Source organism: Zootoca vivipara, chromosome 6, assembly GCF_963506605.1.
Source record: "Zootoca vivipara chromosome 6, rZooViv1.1, whole genome shotgun sequence".
In the NCBI taxonomy this organism is placed as follows: Eukaryota; Metazoa; Chordata; class Lepidosauria; order Squamata; family Lacertidae; genus Zootoca; species Zootoca vivipara.
In genome coordinates this window covers 32,640,389-32,660,760 of record NC_083281.1, presented here as the reverse complement: position 1 = coordinate 32,660,760, position 20,372 = coordinate 32,640,389, and the positions used below count along the sequence as shown (strand labels likewise).

The 20,372-nt window shown below is 42.4% G+C and overlaps 1 protein-coding gene across 15 annotated transcripts in view; it reads left to right on the top strand.

The window, feature by feature from the left end:
- The window catches only part of EPB41 (erythrocyte membrane protein band 4.1), a 138,471-nt gene that overhangs the window by 34,752 nt on the left and 83,347 nt on the right, over positions 1-20,372 (top strand). For 3 of the 15 annotated variants that reach the window (XM_035119228.2, XM_035119224.2, XM_035119222.2), the window contains exon 1: positions 8,372-8,617. The exons of 1 other annotated variant lie outside the window; for it this stretch is intronic. In XM_035119228.2, coding sequence (XP_034975119.1) covers positions 8,469-8,617 — 149 coding nt within the window. In that variant the 5' untranslated portion in view covers positions 8,372-8,468. Of the gene's footprint in view, positions 1-8,361; positions 8,618-20,372 lie in introns of those variants that run through there. 11 more of the 15 variants (XM_060275743.1, XM_060275740.1, XM_060275750.1 and 8 more) reach the window with 8 other exon arrangements.

Here is a 20,372-nt window from a genome sequence, read left to right as displayed (position 1 = left end):
CTCCTGCAGTGCTGTCTGCACCATGAGCCCCAAGAGAGGAGAGAAAATGTTTTGAAATTCCCTGAATGCAGATTTGCAGCCAGCTGGCTTCGACACCCAAATGACGGTGAAAATGGTGACTTTTCTGAGTTTGAATGGAGAAGGCTATTTTGATTTCCTTTCCTTTTTAGAAACGCCCCCCCCCCAAAAAAAACAATAATTAGAAGGCAATACGGTTATTTGTATTTATTGGAGGAAAGGCTTCGCTAAATTGTTAGGAATCTAAAATAGAACATAGGCAAAAGTTGTATCCATACTCTGTGACTCCTACTAAAACTCTATTTCAATATTTCTACTGAAGCAATTACAGTGACAAATAATGAAAAGGGGGAAAATAGCAAACTTAAAAATTACTATAAATTCAGCAACTTATCAGTCGCTTACAGCAGCAGTGGCCAAATACTAAAATTGCCTTTTGGAAGAGATGCACCTTAGACGCCTGTCAGGAAAAAAAAAGCAGAGCAAAGATAGGCTCAGATGGACTTACCTTAGAGTAGGGGTAGTCAATGTGGTGCTCTCCATATGTTTTTGGGCTCCAACTTATATCAGCCCCCGCCAGCATGGCCAATGGAGAGAGATAATGGGAATTGTAGTCCTACATCATCTGGAGGTCCCATGTTGGCTACTCTTGTCTTAGCAGGGCATTCCACAATCTTGGTGCCATAACCAAAAAGGCCCTGTCCCTCATGTTCACTTCCTATGCTTCTGGTGGTAGTGGAGACTTACAACAAAACCTCATAGGTTGATCTCAGTGCTCTGGTAAGGTCCTATAGCTGGAGGAAATCATCTGAATACACTATGTACTTGAATATATTATCTTGGTTTATGTATTAAGCTAATTATACTTAGGTATCTAGGGACCCAGGTGGCGCTGTGGGTTAAATCACAGAGTCTAGGACTTGCTGATCAGAAGGTCGGTGGTTCGAATCCCTGCAACGGGGTGAGCTCCTGTTGCTCGATACCTCCTCCTGCCCACCTAGCAGTTCGAAAGCACATCAAAGTGCAAGTACATAAATAGTGACTGCTCTGGTGGGAAGGTAAATGGCGTTTCCGTGCACTGCTCTGGTTCGCCAGAAGCAGCTTTGTCATGCTGGCCACATGACCCGGAAGCTGTCTGTGGACAAATGCCGGCTCCCTCGGCCTATAGAGCGAGATGAGCGCCGCAACCCCAGAGTCGGACACGACTGGACCTGATGGTCAGGGGCCCCTTTACCTTTACCTTTACCTTTTGTGATGGCACCTTAAAGAAGTTCATTCCCTTAAAACAAAAGGGTAGATCTAATGCCAGAGACAGTTCATTCCAGAACTTGCCTGCCAAGTCATACTGCACTGTGGCCTTGTGCCTAACATTTTAGGACAGCGTAGAAAAGCAGCGTCCAGTCCTTCCTCTCCTCTTCACTGACATTTACACCAGCACCTGAACACCTCTTACTTAAGCAGCATGCCCACAAGCACAGGTATGTAAAATCTACTCAGGTAAGTTAACTGTAACTCTTAATTTAGCGGGGATATTTTCCCCATGTGTAAGAAAAGACCAAGCAACAAATGTGCTTTAAGGTAGAAGAGAAATTCATATTATCCATCAGATAATAGTTAGTGGGTTAATGTTCTTCTTAAAAACGTCTTTGTGTGTTCTTCAGTGACTCTTCCCCGAAAAATCATCAGTGTGCTGATGTTGCCACAATATAGTATAGTATGCTGTAATGGTTAGAGTAGTCTAGTTATGATTCAGAAAACCTGGGTTCAAATCCATTAAGCTCAGTTCCTTGAAGTTCTTGGGCTACCAAACACTCTCTCAAGCCCAGACTATCTCTCTGATCAACTTACTGGGAGGTAAGGTGGGATAAATATGCAACTGAATAAATACATTTGTCTGGCCCAATATCTCTACCAGCCACATTTGCATGTAACACTATACCAGACTATGACTTAGCACAAAAATGCTGTCTTCCCAGGGAAGACATCACAGCCACTTTGCTCCTCTCTGGTCCTTTTAGCTCAGCAGGTTTGTTCTTGGCTATAAGCCTACTTGGTTAAGTAGGAAATAGGTTAGCCATGATCCAGGATTCAGATGACACACTAAGTAAGCCAAACCTTATGTCTATCTCATTTCTAAATGAAGACTTCCTAATTCATAGCTCGGGCTTTTAATCCAAGTGTGTGTAGGACTAAAAGCTCTGTAAGAGACTGCTTCATTTGGCAGTACTTTTAAGCAGTCTGTAATATATACCTGCTATCAACAGAAATTGAGAAGCAGCCCTAAAAGATAGATACTGGATTTAGCTGTGAAGGGAATTGTTTGTTTATTTTATTACATTTTATATATCACCTTCCTTCCTCCAATGAGCTCAAGGGTTGAGTGAGTTGACCGCAATCAAAGCATTTCAGACAAGGCCATTGCCAATAGCTAATGAAGCTTTTGGTTCCTCTTATTAAAATTATTGTTCCAAGCACAAAGACATATACAATGTTCTCAAAACACTGTATAAGTGCCCTGATATTATAGGAGATGGCAGTATAAAAAAGCATATATAAATGAAGCAAGCAGAAATGCAACTAATCCACCTTAGCCTGTATGCAACTAATCCGCTCAGACTAAAAATCATAGTTTGCTGAAGAACTATGAAATTTACAACATCTTGTGTTAACTGCTATGCTTGTTTCCAGGGCACCAACTTATGTTTTCCTTTATGATACTGAAGATAAATGTTACTAAAAATTAAATAGAAGAGCAATGTCTGTAATCTTACTGTAAAGTTTAGGAAATATTGTTTGACCAAAGTGAAACATCCATCCCTGGTCTTGAATGACAAATAGTACCAGGGGACAGAATTGTACTCCAATTGATAATCCAGTAGATTATCCTTGTAATAGATAATATATTCAAATTTAATTTATCTTGGTTGTGAGAAGATATTGCCAGTCTTAGCATGATTAGGTATGTAAGGATTTTGGAGAGAAGTGGGAAATCTTTCTCTATAGTATTCATTTATTTAAAAGTATTTCTGGGCCACCTTTCAGGGAAAAGCCTCATGAAGGTGGATTCCTAAGTAATTTGACGTGCTTTCAAAGCAGTTTGACGTGCTTTCAAACTGCTAGGTGGGCAGGAGCAGGGACCAAGCAACGGGAGCTCACCCCATCGCGGGGATTCAAACCGCCGACCTTCTGATTGGCAAGCCCTAGGCTCTGTGGTTTAACCCACAGCACCACCTGTGTCTCTTCGGAAATAAGGGTTTGAAGATGTTGTATCTCACTTTTCTCCACCGAACAGATGTAGCAGAATTGCTTCACATTCTGGTACTGTAGTAGTTTGAAATAAGGCGGAAATAAGGTGTACATAAGGAACAATCCCAAATTGTTAAGCACTTGCCCTGGTCTTCACTTGTCAGGATTCTGCCCTGGATATATGCTTTCATTCAAAACAAAGATTTGGTAGGAACTGTTCCTCATTCAAAGGCTCCTTCTTCTTACGAGTTCCTTCTTCAGATCTGAGTTGAGCAATTTGGTGTTTCCTTCAGGGGTTAGGTTTTAAAAATATGCGCAAGACGAACTTAAAAGTTATGATTCAGACCATGTTGGTCTGATACAGTCAAAATAAACAAATTAAAAACTTGTGACAATTTTTAATTTTATTTATTTATTAAAAGATATGGTATGGGGACAATACTTCCGGATTTTGTTACTTGCTATTAGTGGTGGTATCAATGTGCATGGCTTTGTAGAAAAAGATAGGTCCTTGCCTCAAGGAGCTTACAAATAAACGTCCAGGAGGTATCTCCTCCTCTTACAATAAATAAATGCCGAGGCAGTCACCTGTCAAGTTTCTGTCAGAGGAGTCTTGTTGGATTAGAAAGGCCCATCTCCATTTAGACCGCTTCTGTTTCCATAGTGGTATGCCTCTGAGAAGTCTCTGAGATGAGCAAAGGGAGGCAGTACAAGGTAGCACCACTACTCGGAAGCAGTACCTGTTCCCCCATTGCCACTAAGGTGGCAAAGGCCTGACTTCACAGAGGACAGTACTCTATCTGAAAGGCTGTCTGCCCAAGTTGGTTTAAAGTATCATAAGAAGGGAGAACATCGGTCTTGAAGTTGCCCATCAATGGCAGCATGTGAACAACAGATGGTACAGGCAACAGCCGATTTACACCAGTCCAATTGGTGCATGGCTCTCCCTGCACAGATTGTGGCGACCCAGAAGTGTCAGGAAAAGGGGGCAGAATGGGGGGTAATGGGGCGGAGCGGTCTTATGTGCAACCTCTGCACAAATCGCAGATTGCCTGTAGACACCCTGGTCACCTGGTCACAGTCTTTCCTACAGTGGTGAGGTGTACCTCTAAATTTGCTCCTATGCATACAAATCAGCACATGCAACGTTTATGCAAATCTGTGTATTCTTTGTTGATGCGTAAGTAGTCATAATCCCTGCCAGTCACAAACACTTTAGGGAAGAAGTATCCTTTATCTCAATCTCTGGCAGCTGTGGCCCTCTCCAACGTGTTTGGGGGTAGGAGTTGATCTGGAAAAAGAAAGTTTGACCCTGCCTTTAGCTCTCACAAATTAGCGTTATAATTTATATAATGCATCTGGTGCTTTTACAATGTACATCGTTGACAGGTTTCTACCCAAAGGGTTTATTTCCCCCATCTTGTCCCAGCCTCTTTCTTTTGTGTTGTGCCTTTTAGATTGTGTGCCTGAGGGCAGAGACTATCTTATTTTAATGATTTTTCTAAGCCACTCTGGGAGCCTTCTTCAGCCAAGGAGCAGGGTAAAAATACTAAAAATAAGTAAACACATCTAAAAATAGACACAGGGAAAAGATAAAGGGAGAAAAATGGAGGTAAGGGTAAACAGGGGGCAGATGTGTGATAATTGTGATTATAAGTACTTTAGCTTAGTCACAAGAGGTTAATGCATTGATCAAAAGGCTTCCTGGAAAAAGGTGTATTTGGCAGAGGAATTTGGGGAAAGTAAGAGTGGTGATCACACCATGGGGAACAGTTCCATGTATAAGGACATCAAGTTCCTGGCTTGGGGAAGCTTGACCACTGTTGCCCATGCATTGGTAATGGCATGATTGGGTAACTGCAGTGTGCTGTTTAGAGGCTACCTTTGGGGTTCATCTGGAGCAGGGGTCAGCAAACCTTTTCAGCAAAGGGCCGGTCCACTGTCCCTCAGACCTTGTGGGGGGGGGCGGACTTTTTTTTTGGGGGGGGGTTGTGAACGCATTCCTATGCCCCACAAATAACCCAGAGATGCATTTTAAATAAAAGCACACATTCTACTCATGTAAAAACACGTTGATTCCCGGACTGTCCGCTGGCTGGATTTAGAAGGCAATTGGGCCGGATCTGGCCCCTGGGCCTTAGTTTGCCTACCCATAGTCTGGAGGCTGTGGCTGGTGCAGAATGTGGTGGTTAGGTTGCTTGTGGAGGCAAATTATCACCCACATATAACACCTTACTATCAGGATTTGCACTGATTGCCAATCTGCTACCAGGCCAAGGTCATTGTGTTGGTAACTAACATATCAATGCCCTCGATAATTCAGGACCAAGTTACATGAGAGAACGCCTTGCTCTTTTTATGTCCGCTAGATCCCTGGGGTCTGTGGGGAAGATTATCCTGCAAGTTCCAAAGATCTCAAACACCAGCTCTGCAGTAACTCTATGGCTTGCCCCGGTTCCTATCGAGAAATGACAGGCCCCTCTACCTGCACTTTCCAGAACCAATTTAAGACACTTTTGTTCCGACTAGCTTTCCCAGCTGTATAAATGGGTCTTTCCCATGAGTGTTTGTTTTGTATTGTTTTAGTTTTGTTTTAAATGTATCGGCTTTTTTTCTGATTTCATTGTACATTGCCTTGAGATGATTGTGTAGAAGGCAATTAATATGTTGTTGTTGATAATAATAATGATGGAAGAAAACGCAGGGTTGTTTTAGGGGGAAGAAAACCTTTAGGGGGCTGGGGGTGCTGGAGGTGGATGAGCAAGGAGAACAGGGAAGAATTGGTCAGATCATAAGAGCAAAGCCATGTAGGGGTTTGAAAGTAAGGGTGAGAAGTTGGTGCAGGATTCAGGAGGGGTGTAAAAACGGCTCCAGTGATGGTCAGGGAAGTGGCAAACTAGCCCTCCTGTAGCCTGTTGCTGTCATTGGCTCTATCTTTGGTAGGCTGCTCTATCAGACTTATGGGTACCAGCCACCTGTGTTCTAGCTTCATGGTGATGATTGGTGAGGATGCTGAGTAATTAGGACATAGAGATAGCAGCAAGAGGTAGATGGGGGAGGAGCAGGAGAAGGCTAAGGGGAAGCTAAAGGCTGCATTTCCCCTCCCCAGGAAACCCCTAACATTCAGCAGAGGAAATTTGTTTCCTCAGGCAGCTGATTTTGGATGCAATAACATAAAATGGTTGGCTATTTAAGGAGCACTGTAAAAAAATGCTTGCATTTTTAGTCCCATGGAGAAACACTTGTGGACTTTTTTTTTGCCTCTGGTGCCAAAACAGTATGATCAGTTTTGGGTACTGTGCATTTTGGGGGTGGGGGTGCCATTTGCTTTTTAGTCTCAGGAACCAAAAATGTCTTGGAGTCTGCCCTTCACCACAAATACAAGCATTTTATTCTGTTTTTGTGAAGCAAAATCAAGACTCAGAAGCAGGATTATGTTGCAAAACATGTTATTGATTATGCACATGAACGAAAAAGAAGTGCTTTTGCTTTTCGTATGAAGTTATTATAGAGCTATACTTTAGAGAACCAAAATAAGTAGCATGGGAGTTTTTGTTTGCTTAAAGTGTGTCTGTGTGTAGGAATAATGCTAGTTTTTATCAGTTGGAGCCTGCAGGCAAACCAATTGATTATTTTATTTCTATACTGCTTAATACATAAAAAATATATCCGAGCTGAGGCAACAACATACACCTTAAATAAAAAAAAAACAAATACAGAGTTACAATGTTACATTATTACAAAAAATACTAATATATATAAATCAATATACAGTGGTACCTCGGTTTGAGTACACAATTGGTTCCAGAAGTCTGTACTTAACGTGAAGCGTACTTAACGTGAAGCAAACTTTCCCATTGAAAGTAATGGAAAGTGGATTAATCCATTCCAGACGGGTCTGCGGAGTACTTTAATTGAAAGTATTCAAACCGAAGTGTGCTTAAACCGAAGTATGACTGTAAATTAATTTTACTTTGGACACACTCTCCCTCTCAGCCTCACTCAGGGTCCCAGCAAACTCTCAGCTTACCCACAAAAGTCTCATACTGAGAAGTGTTCCTGGAAACAGCGGACATTACCCAGTCTCTCACACTAGACTTGCTTTATATGGCCAGGCCCAAGGCGGATGGTACTTCCAGCTGTGTCCAATTCAGCCACACACTCTGCACCCAGTTCCAAGTGCAGCAGGTTTGTTGAGTTCCCCGCCCCCTGGGTGGCGAGTGGTCCAGAGGATGGGAAAAGGCCCCCACTCCACACAGCTCTTCCTTCGCCCTCTGTCCTCTCTTCCTTCTACAGCTGCTATTCCTGCGAATGCCAGGTGCCAGGCACAAACAATGGGGAAGGTGTGCTGATCCCTTGGAGGCATCCGGTTGCCACTGGCTCTTGACAACTGGATGCTGGACCAGATGGGCTCCTTGGCCTGTTCCAGCAGCGGTACTCTAGTTCCCATTGACCAGTGCTTGCTCCTGATGGTTTTTGGAAGAGGTGTACAGGCGACCATATACTCCTCCTTATCAAATGCTCTACCCCCTCTCTCCAGCCAGCTTCGATCCAAATGGGGGTGGGGGGCTAGCTGGTACTGTGTACACACACACACACAACTTTGTGTACTGTGGTTCCTAAAACGTATTACATTTTCGGTGTGATGCCGTTTTGCTTATGAAACCTGCGCACCCCTTGGTAAGAGGAGGGGTGTTGTGTGCGTGTGGCAAAAAAAAAAAAATCATTTAAAGAAAGAAATATTTATTAGCGCGCGCATCCCCCCTTCTCTTTATGTGGGGAGGTGGACAGAGAGGAGGAGGCGGGCGCGCGCACGCACCATCCCTTCACACTGACCCAGATGGCCGTTGGTCTCGTTCGGGTTCTTTCTCCCCCCCCCCACTTTTTGGTGGCGAGCCACCTCAACAGAAGCACCCCTCAGTTTTGTGCGCGCGCAACCTTTCTCTCCACCTCGCTCCATCTGGTGCGCGCGCCTTTATACCCTCCGTTTCCACTACTCCCCCCACCCCCCTCCTCAAATAAACCCTCCTCCCCTTCGCGTGCCGCGCGGGCAGGCAGACAGGCGAGCTCGCTGCCCCCATTTCTCTCCCCCCTTCTTTAATAACCACACGCACACACTCTCTCTCTTCTCCCCTTCCTTCCCCCAATGGCTGAGCAGCAAAGCGGCTCCGCCTTCCCCTCCCGGCCAATAGAAACTTACTACTATGTTATGGGGCGGGGGAGCGGGAGGTGGTTGTAGGAGAGAGAGAGACCTGGGGCCCCTCTTTCCCCCCGCCTCCTTTTCTCCTCCTTCGTTGGGCACCTTCGACAACCACTATCAGCGCCCAGCATCAGCCGCTGGGGAAGAAGGCAGGCAAGTGAGGCGACCATAAGCGGCGGGGTAAGGGGAGAACAGCGGAGTGGGGGCCGGGGGGAGAGATTCCATAGCGCGCGCGCACGCCTCCCGGCCGTTGTTTTTTTCCGCTTTTGCCTCAGAGAGGGACGCGTGTATTTTGTTTGTGTGGAGGGAGACGGTTGGCGAGCGCTGAGGGGAATGCGCGGGGTGGCGAGTGGCAGCGGCGGCGGCAGCAGCAGCACGGGGGCTGGGGGAGGCTCAGGGGGGAGAGCTCTATGGCCCACGGGAATTGGGTCGCATTTTAAGGTGCCGTCCTTTGCCTCAGACTAGCCTCATGGTGGGGGAAAGGGTAGTAGCAGCGTCGGCGCGCGGCTCTGAGGCGCATCGGGAGCTTCCTGCGCTGCGCCAAGCGGGGGGGCATCGGGATGTGGCGCAGGGAAGGGAAAGGAAGGGAAGGGGGTGGTCTCTCTCTCTCTCTCGGCTGGATCCCTGCCTGGCGCTGAATAAAAACCACGTTTAGCGCTAGCGGCGCCTCTTGAAAACCGTGTGCGTGTGTGTTGTGTCTGTGCGCGCGCTTGTGTGCTCGGGCGCGCGCTTGTGTTTATGCCTCGCATCATCCCTGCCAGGGGATGGGGAGAATTATGGGATGGGTAGGCTGTGTGACTCCCTAAGGAGATCGCCTTGGATTGTTGGTGGGGAAGGCTTGTGAGGGGCGGGGAGAGGAAGGAATTAAATGGAGAGATGGCGGGTTAGCATCGGGGAGATGGCATCCATTTAGTGTCCTGCTCTCCCTCCTCCTCCTCCTGGAGATTTGCTTGCAGGGTGGGCGGAGAGAGAGAAATATAGATGCGCTAAATTAAAATCTCTCTTCCCTCTTCCCTTTTCCCATTTTAACCTTCTGTATTTTTTTGTATTTTTTATCGTTATAATGACAGGAAAGGGGGAGGATGATGGTGGGCAGAAGGATATGGCAGTGACAGGTTGGAGTCTGAACGGGGTGTGGGGATTAGAGAGGACCTTCTTCCGCAGTTGTATAAGCGTTGGAGGGAGGGGGAGGGGAGAGAAACAAAGCAGCTCAGGTAGAGGGGGATGGCTTGCAACATTGAGATGGAGTCCGAGCAGTCAGTTGTTGCTAGCAGATGCTGTTCACATGTGTTCCCTGCTTACAGAGAACGTTGTCACTGCCTTAAAAACAATACATACAGTTAGTTGAGAACACATCTTGTGTATTTTATAATTATAGGCAGGATTCGATCTTCATCATGTTTGTTTTGTTTTGATTGCATTCATACATGTCTTCCCAAATACAGTTCAGAATATTTTTTCTGACTTTGCTTTTGCTCCTGTGAACATGAAAGAATACAGTATTGTGAGGTAGGAGAAATAGTTTTGACATTTCAAAGTGATATACTGTAAAGCTAAACTGTTCATGAACACCCAATGATTTTTACCTCTCACATTTAAAATAAAGGTTATGGGAAATCTTTGGGATAGTTTTATTTGAATTGGATGCAATATTTGATGGGTAATGTGTTTAGTTCCTGTTTTTTCAACAATGGGAAATAGGATGGGTGGGTCTTTCTTAGATGAGATTGTGATATTTACCCCAACTTTGAAATTGTAGCAACTTAGGGCAACAAATTGTGACCATACAGGGAAATAAGGAGACAAGACACAAATGTTTGTTGAACTGTGTCACATTTCATTCATTTAACACCAAACGTCTGCAGAAGGAAACAAAGAGTGTGGGATACTAACAGCACATAAAATGGGTGAACCAACCCTGTCCAGGGCAAGAGGTAGCATTTTGTCTACCCATTTTGCTTAAGCTGCACCCCTTGAGATAAGTAAGGAGGCCTTACTGCTTCACCTCCTCCTGGCCCTCACAACTAGGGCTGAATGTTGCAGGTTGGCCTTGCAGGTGCTCCTTACCCTGCCAGTGCGTCCCATAGACCTGAAAGTAAGTCACAGGGCTGCACCCTTCGCCTTAAAGGTGGCTAAGAGAGCTCACTAGACTTAACTACATGACAGCTTCCTGCCCCTACCTGCCAATGTGGCCAGTTGTGGCTGCACATACTCAAAGCACATTTTTAAAAAGCTTCAAGTAAATGTTCGTTCACAATTTGATGCAGCAGTTTTAAGTACAGTACATCCATATAGCAAGCAGCACATGGATGTATACTTAGCATATGGTGAAGTGGGTATTGGCCCACAAAAGCTTATATTGCAGTATGTTTCTTTAAGACGCCACAGGAATCTTTGTTGTTTTTGCTGCAATAGACTTAACACAGTTGCTGTTCTGGAAATAGTAAACATGGATGGCATTAAAATTAATATTACAGAATGCTGTAATAAGAATTGCATATGTGAGATCTCCGACTAACTTAATGTATCTGTAGTCTGTGATATATTTTGCACTTCAAGTTTTCAGTATAAGCTGGTAGTAAAGGCTTCATATTACAAATGTATATCTACTGTGATGAAATATTGCAGTATCAAGTCGTAAAATAAAGGTGTGTGGAGAAAAGGTTTTTCAAAAAAAAAATTCTCCTAGGAATCTAGTATTCAGGGTTTTAGCAATACCTTGAGTCCACTGGCAGCTTTATCAGTTGTACCAGCTGTCAGAGTTTTGTTTAATGATGTAATCCTGTGTTAATAAGAGAATTCCAGCTGCTGAATGCGTTGAAGCAGTGCATTCATTGCCTTTTGTAAACAGTCGAAATATATTGGGCCTTGAATTTCATATTTATTTGTTGCAGACTTATTGATTTTATCAATCTCAAAGAGGCCTGGACTATACAAAGTCAAGCAATTTATATGTGGCTTCCGGTATCATATAACCTATTAGTTATATGATGCTGTGTTTTACTGCTTCATTGAGTAAACCAATGGGGTCATGAAGTGTTGGTTTTCTTGCTAAGGCACTAGATTTTCTACATTCAATCTTTGACTGATCTAACTACTAAGCAGGCTGAGGTGACTGATAGTAGATTTTGGGGGTTGAGACTGATGGATGAAGATGCTTGAAAACTTCAAATAATTTATAATGTACACTAAATTTTGAATGGCTGAAAATAGACATTGGGGCAATGTGCACAAGGGCTGAGCTGTCACGTCAGTTCTTGGTGACGTGGCTACTGCTTTACACTTCAATCTCAGTTTAATCATTTTCCCAGTCCGGAGGATTGTATGTAGCCAAACTTCGCACAGCATGCTTTCTACCAAATCCCTGTTGATCTGATGGAGTTATGCACCCAGAAATGACTATTGTGGTGGGTTGTAAATAGTTAGGTTTTCTGTATGAACAGCTTGAGGAGTGCTTAGTGATATTGGACGATAGAAGTTCACTATCTAATCTGAGCAGCAGTGCCCAGTAGGCCACCTGGCATTGCTGAGGACAACTTTATCCCTTATGATGTCAAACTTTAAATCATGTGTGCCTATTTGTCATGGATAATCCAATCATTCAAAACAACATTCATGCTTGTTGAAATGTCTTATTTAAAAAGTGCTCAGCTATGAAGTTTAAACTTTTATGCGATAAAAACATACCAGCATGGCTATAGGACTCTTGTTAGATATAAGCTAAAATATATAGTTATTATGCAGATGATCATTGATTGTAGTCGCATGTGAATTTATCTCATTTGAAAAATCCCCCTATCCCGCAAACTGCAAGTGCATTTTCAAAGGCTTAGTTATGGAAGGTAGTTGTCAGATAAATTCTCTCATGAACTGTAATTGTGGCTTATTGTGTAATGGAAAACGACTCCTATAGTTTTCGAACCATCAGCAAGATAACTTACTTGTTCACAGTTTTAAACCCCTTGTACAGTATTCAAGTATTGTTTGATACTATGTTTTTGTTGCTTTGTCGCTTGATGTTTTCTGTTTGCTGCTCTGTGTAACAGGGTGAAGTGATCTTCAGTCTTACTTGCAATAAATGAATGTGACATTGAATGTGGCATTGAATTTTGCCATTTTGATCTGCCCTGCTGGAATTTCATTACTTCTACGACACCACACCAACATTAAAAAAGCAGTAGTCTAAAATGGCTATAGTTCAGTGGAGAGTATATGTAACTATACACGGATAATCTTCCTGTTTGAGAATGGATGTAGTACTTTCAGTATTGTCACAAACATTTCTTCCAAATTACGGTATGTACTTGTTTGTAAAACACAGAATAAGCAGATTTCCTTTTAGCAATTTGTCGTATGCACTTTGATTGACATCACATCTATTAAACATTTTATCCTACTTCTCTTCTCCTTAGAGAGGTGCTCAATATTACTTACAAAATCCAATAGAATTAAAACATTAAATTACATCATTAAAACAATAAAATAAGTAACAACTACAAAAAGCATAAGACAAATCTTAAGAAACTGTCTAATAAATAATACTTAACATAATCAAATACAGAGTTAAAGCTTGCTGAAAGTGAAAAGTCTTCAGTGGAAAAATAGTTTATCTTTACTCTTTAAGTTATTGAGGCAATGAGTTCTGCTGTCACATAAGAGACCCCTTCATGCATTGCTATCACTTGAACGCAAAAGAAAGTTATATAAATTGACCTTAGGGAATGGACAGATTCGCATAGGAGAATCTGCCTTTTAAGTAGCTTGTAAGTTAGACACCCAATGAAGTGTCTTTTAAATATATTTCATTGATTTTTCAAAATAACATGAAATCACCACCACCCCATCTAACCCAATTAAGTTTTTTTAAAAAAGAAATGTTTTTGTTTAATTTTTCCAACAACGTGCAAACATAGGTAAAGGTAAAGGGACCCCTGACTGTTAGGTCCAGTCGCAGACGACTCTGGGGTTGCGACGCTCATCTCGCTTTACTGGCCGAGGGAGCTGGCGTACAGCTTCCGGGTCATGTGGCCAGCATGACTAAGCCGCTTCTGGCGAACCAGAGCAGCTGCACGGAAACACTGTTTACCTTTCCGCCGGAGCGGTATCTATTTATCTACTTGCACCTTGACGTGCTTTCAAACTGCTAGATTGGCAGGAGCTGGGACTGAGCAACGGGAGCTCACCCTGCTGTGGGGATTTGAACCGCTGACCTTCTGATCAGCAAGCCCTAGGCTCAGTGGTTTAACCCACAGCGCCACCCATGTCCCTGTGCAAACATAAACAATACAATACAATAAAATAAGTGTGCATTTGTTCACATTTTCTATTGAGCTAAGTTCTACATAGAGTACATCTGTTGAAATTAATGGACCTAACATAGTCATGCCCAGTAATTTTAATGGGTGTACTCTGAATAGGATTAGTAATGGCTACAACCCACTGTGTATTTATTGTTGGTTTAAGATTTTCAAACTGTTATGTACAGTAAGTCTATTTGAGTTCTTCAGTGAGATAAGTACTGTATTGGGTATGTTTTAGGTCACACACTTGGTTCATGAGGAGTAGTGGTGAGTCTCAACTTGTCTGGCCAGTGTCCTGCATAAAGTGAATGTGTGTGCTAGAATCTGCTCATATCCCAAATCTTTTGCAACATAGTTGTTTCACAGAATAAAGGGGTTCCTTGGCAGATAAGCCAGCGTGGAAAAGAATCCCTGAAATATGACAGTTTGGAAACCACTGTTGTAGTAGGGGATGAGATTATAAAACTTTTCAGAGAGTAGTACACTGAAGTGCAGACAGATTTCGCTTTGTTTATCAAATGGATTAGATTGGAATGTTCATGGCTTGTAGTTAATCCAGATAATAATATTAGTTGTTAATGCTTGTCCTGTTTAATCTTGTGAGCAGTAGTTCCACATTAAACTTCCAGATATTAACTCATGCTGTTCTAGTTCTCATTTAAAGGAGCTGTTTAGTTTTTTTGGGTAGGTTTTGCTAGTTCTGGGAGTAGGAAGAAGCATTAGTAAAATTTTGGGATTCTCATAAGCAGGGCTTTGTGAAATCTGTAACTGTATTATAATCATTTTATCTGTCATTTGACAAGCGCGCGCCTGACCACAAATACACTGTCTAGGAAGTGTGTTTTATTTGTTTTGATAGGCAACTTAAAAAAAAAATTGGGCTGAGATAGAAGACCATATCATTAGTGTATCTATCTTCATTTGTGTGTTCATAGGGAAAGCATCTGGTGCTGGTAAATGTGCATCTCTTTCATCTTGTGAAGTTTTGTACTTGCCCTCCCACATGTCATGATGGATAGTTTCCCCCATCTGTTGTTGGGAAATCAGAGCAATGTGATATTGCTGACATTAATTGAAAGGGCTTCTTGTAGGTTCAGCATGTGAATTGATTCTTATGAATGCAAGGACAATCTTTTATTAGGTTGCCTGTGTCACAAGAAGCAGAAAATACTGGTTTTAAGGTACGGTATACATGATTTGGCTGTAGGTTCCATCTTAGTTTTTCTAACTCAAGCAGCAGCCAAACTTTCCAATGATGAGCATGTGATGACATTTGTGTTATTGATATAGTAGGAAAAGAGTTACCCTAGAAATTATTTGCTGCTGATTTGCATACGTTTAATTCCTTCTTATTTTACTGTATAATCTGTGCTCAGTTACTAGTGCATGGAATCACAGTTGTGCAAGTTGTTTTTAAGAGAAAGTTGTAAGTCTACCATGGATGTCCTATTGGCATTTATAGTGCAGTGGCACCACTGCTTAGCCAAATTTTGCTCACGTGAGGAGGTGAAGGAGCGAAGTTTTTCCCCTTAAGTGACTCTGCCTACGGCACAGTAAATCCCCATGATAGTAACATCCACATAGGCAGCCTTGTTGTGTTTGGTATTCATAGGACAAACCTAAACTTCTGTTCTTAAAAGTGTATGAGCAGGCTGCACTCTACCATTTACTGGAAAATCTGAGACTGTCAAGTTTAAACTTGCATTCAGAAGGGTTGGGATGGGATAGAAACCAGCCTTTTTTTTAAGCAGTAGTCTGGTAGCCATGGGCTAGAAGGAATTACATGAAGGCAAATGCAAAAAATTCAGGGCAGGCTACTACTTTTGATGGGCTTATTATATAGACAGCTGACCCCCAGGCATCTTTGCTTGGTCACATGTGGTCAGTAGCCAGGTGCAAAATGTGCTTGGCTCATTTTGAACACTGGCACCATCCAACCGTTTTAGGGACTCCACTCCGGATTTGTGTAAGGTTTACACCTTAGCAGTGTTCGAAACTCCCATTGTTCTAGGCACTATTTGCAACAGGGAATTTCCTTAGCACAAGCAGTTTCTGAGCTCTGGGCGCAGTTTTGCACCTAAGATTTCAGATTAAAACTGCAGAGTGGAAGGAAAGGACTTTTTTTCTGTCTCCCCACTTCCAGCTACTCTCTGAAGACTGGAGAAGAGACTTCATAAAAATATTAGTGGGGTGGGCAGGGGAAAGACTAGACCATGTGAAAAATGAACATAAGATTTTAGGTGCGTTTCACTCATTTTCAGCTTTGTATTCTTGTTATAAAAAGTGTGCCTTGACATTTTGTTGTTGCACCCATAACCTAGATTTAAGGTGCCATTTAACTCCTAGCTTTCATATATCAGTTTCTAACACTGCTCCTTAGCCTCTTTTTAATGATACAGGTCTTACATGGTTCAATATTATCAGTTTCATTCATATCAGTCACACATTTTCCCTGTGTGCTTTACTGATATGGTCTCCTGTCTCTTTGCTTATATTATTTCTGCTAATATGGTCACACGTGTTTTTGCTTCTGCAAAATAGATCTTATTTTACCTTTTGGAAATTAGTGTTCAAAGTATAATTTTTCTGAAAGTATTTAGGTCTGTAGTGTTCTTTATGGTTTGCGAGTTAACTCTTCTTGCAAAGTAGAAATGTTTTATTGCTTAAAGTAGGGTTACCAGATGTCCCTGGATTCACCAATCTGTCCCCGGACAAAATCTGTCCCCGGAATGTCTCAGGATTTCAATTAATGTCCCCGGATTTATACCTGGGGACTTCCGGTGAGGCAACATGGCAGGCGCCATGGCAGCGAGCAGCACTGAAGGCCCTGGCCACGTCAAAGTTCCAGCCAGCCAATCCACTGGCCGGGGGGGGGGTGCTATTTAAACCAAGGCACGAGCCAGAGAGCTTCTTTGTGGCTTGCTTCCTTGATCAACACTCGCCCCAAACTCACACAGAGCCGCTGTTTGTCCACCTCTGGTAATAAGACACCACCGCCGCCAGTTAAATCTCCATAGAGACTGCACTCGCCCTTCAGCGGTCTCCCGGTTATGAGAAACCAGTGCCTTGTGTGTGTGCTTTAATGCGTGTTTTCCCAAGACCAGCAAGCACCTTTACTCAATCTCTCTCTCCCCCCCATCTCTCTCTCTCTCTTTTTTGGCGTTTGTGTGTTTGTAGATGGGCTTCTCTGCCTGCCTTGTGTCGAGGTGCGCTCCCAACAATTTTGGGCTTTCCCCCGTAAAAAAAGGTCAATAACGCTGGGCAACCTTTCCTAAAATAAAGCATTAATTTTTTTTTTAATGTGTCCCCCGATTCCTTGAAAAAAATCTGGTAACCAAAACTTAAAGCAGAGGAAATAAAAACCGAGGAAATAAACTTAAAATATAGCAGGCCAGGGGAATTTTTTTTACACATAACACAAATCATCTGAAAAGTTTGTGTTATATTCACTGGTGTGTAATTTTCTCCTCTGCATCCTCATTTGCAGTGACCATGACAGACTCGGAGAGCAATAATCTTGAATCTGGCATTTCTATTCTGAACACATTACTGTGCAGTGTGCCATTGAGTGGAATGGAATTTGTTTCTAAAAAAGCTATGCTTTTTTTATTTAGTTTAGTGTTTTATAACCTCTTCCTAAGGTCTGCTGTGGAAAGCAAAAATTGGATATGCTCAGGCTCACTCAATGCAGTGTTGCAAGTTGTCAATTTTATGTTGGCCCACCACCTCAGGACAGTAAAACTATATACTGTGATCACCCTGCTTGATGAGCTGTGTAGGGAGAGAAATAGTGTGAGTGTGACCCTGCTGATTCTCTTCAATTTCTCATTGACTTTCAATATCATTGACTATGATATCTAGGGCTGGTCGATAAATAATCCAAAACTGGTTTGAATTCATTTCTGGTGAGGCACCACAAACAGTTAAAACTCACAGAAAATGCATGTTACCAATATCTAATTGTTTCCATTGTGGAAAGAAGTTTTAACTTAAAGCATCAATTAAGCATGTCAACACTTGCAGGGGAAAATGGGGAGTTTATTTCACTTGTGTCTGTTTTCCTGACAATATGTTGGAATGTGAAAGTTTCCTAAGTCATAACAGATGTGGGACAAGTGGAACCCTTACAGAAGGGTGGCAGTCCAAAGTACAAGCCACAGGATGCCTGTTATTTACACTGGCACAAGTACTGACATAGCAGCAACCCTATGCAGACTTACAAAATATTGACCCAAAGAGAAAATCTTAGGGTTAATGGTATTTTAATAAAAGATGTGGATTTGCTCTAATTAATGACTGCGAATGGTATTTCATCTCAACTTCTGTTATGGATTTCCTTGTTGTACCTGTCTCTCAGTGAGGATTAGAATTCTGCATTGACCTCATTACTTGACTTTCTATCTTATTTGTTTTAATAGAATGAATCAATTTTTTTGAGGGAATAATTTTGATTTATATATGTTACAGCAATGAATGAGAATAAATACAGCTTTTAAGTTTTGATTTTAACCAGAGGTTGAATGGGCATCTGTCAGGGATTCTTTAGCAGCAGTTCCTGCATTGCAGGGGTTGGACTAGATGACTGTCAGAGTCCCTTCCAACTCTACAGTACTATGATTCTATGATGACTTTTTAAAATTCCATCTTAAGAGATGCAGGATATAGTATTCTAAGTTTTACTCATGGTAGACCCATTGAAATGATTGATATTAACTTAGTATGTCTAATATTAAAAATCACAGTTCAAGAAGGATACTGACAAGCTGGAACGTTTCCAGGCCTTTGACCATTTTGGTTGCCCTCTTCTGGACACGTTCCAGCTTGTCAGTATCCTTCTTGAACTGTGGTGCCCAGAACTGGATGGCCCTTGTGGTCTCTTCCAACTCTATGATTCTATGATTCTTATACTGTACAGAAGTGAGGAACCTTTCTCAGCTCAAGGCCTGCAGTCTTGCATGGGAAACCTTTGAGAGGGAGCACTGACATTTGCCAGAGGGAAAAGTAGGTAGGATGTACAGTAACTCTTTGCCTTTTGTATATTAAGTTACATCCAGTCACACAAAAGTTTGAAGTTTCTGTGCACACACAAATATATCCCACCTCCATCAAGGCAAACAAGAAGTATTATCATAGTTAAGGAACATTCCAGCCTGGCTCCTGAAGGTTGGATGGAGAAGCCTGGAGGGTTGGATCCACACACACACACCCGCCGCCTGAGACTTCACACCTCTGTCATAATACATTTGGGATTGCGGAAAGACATTTATTTCAACCCTCTGAGGAATGCACTGGATAACTTTGTATGCTCTGGCACCTTTATTCCAATTCATTCATCTGTCTACATTAAAGTCATATCCCTGTAGGTCCTAGTGTGTGAAGATTTTCCATATTTGTGTAATCTTGCTCTCAGTGGTGTATATTTGCACATGGAAGTGATTTTCATATAGAAATTTGGTGGCAATATAAGTCATCCTTAGTAGTCCAAGTGATAGCAAGGTGAATGCAATTGTTCACTGAAATGCCCTTTCCCTGCTAATATTGCCCCATGTCCCTTTCTGGGAGTGATTTCTCCTGTTGCTTATTATGCAGTAGCAAATCTTTATACAGTGGTACCTCGGTTTATGAACACAATTGGTTCCGGAAGTCTGTTCATAAAGTGAAGCGTTCATAAACTGAAGCGAACTTTCCCATTGAAAGTAATGGAAAGTGAATTAATCCGTTCCAGACGGTCCGCGGAGTAAGTGTTCATAAACTGAAGCAAACTTTCCCATTGAAAGTAATGGAAAGTGAATTAATCCGTTCCAGACGGGTCCGCGGAGTACTTAAACTGAAGCGTTCATAAACTGAAGCATGGGTGTAATTGGTTCCGGAAGTCTGTTCATAAACTGAAGCGTTCATAAACTGAAGCAAACTTTCCCATTGAAAGTAATGGAAAATGAATTAATCCGTTCCAGATGGGTCCGCGGCGTTCATAAACCGAAAATTCATAAACCGAGGTGTTCATAAACCGAGGTTCCACTGTATTGGTAACATGCTCCTCCTGCGAGTAACTGCTGCTTCACCAGAAATGGGTGTGTTCCATGTACAGTGTTACGAAGGTAAAGTGTATTTTTTACATCCTGTTTTCTTGCATCATTCTGCTACATGAAGACTGCAGTCTGCTGTAGTAAGGCTGCAAGTCTATACAAGTTTTCCTGGGAGTAGGAGCTGTTGAATGAAATGGGTCTTCTTTCTACATAGGCATGTATAGAAATGCACTGTAAATGTTAAAACTATTGATAATACTAACTTTCCCCCCCCCCCCTATCTTGTGCTTTTCTCTGGTCAAATGACAGATATATAAAACTAAAACCAGTGTTTGGCTTCATTCTGTTACTTCAGTCTGATACTACAAACTTTGGAGAAAAAATTGTAGGTCTGGTGTTGAAAGAAGAAAAAGTACTGGGGAACTACTGGGCAGACAACTCATAGGGTTCATCTCAGGTAGCTGTTTGGATCTCAGCCATGATGTATTGTGAGCCAAAGCTAGGCATGTGTTTCTGAAATCAGCTTTGTTCAAATATTGCATAGGACTTGTAGCATCAAGTCTGCTTTTCTCTATTTCTTAT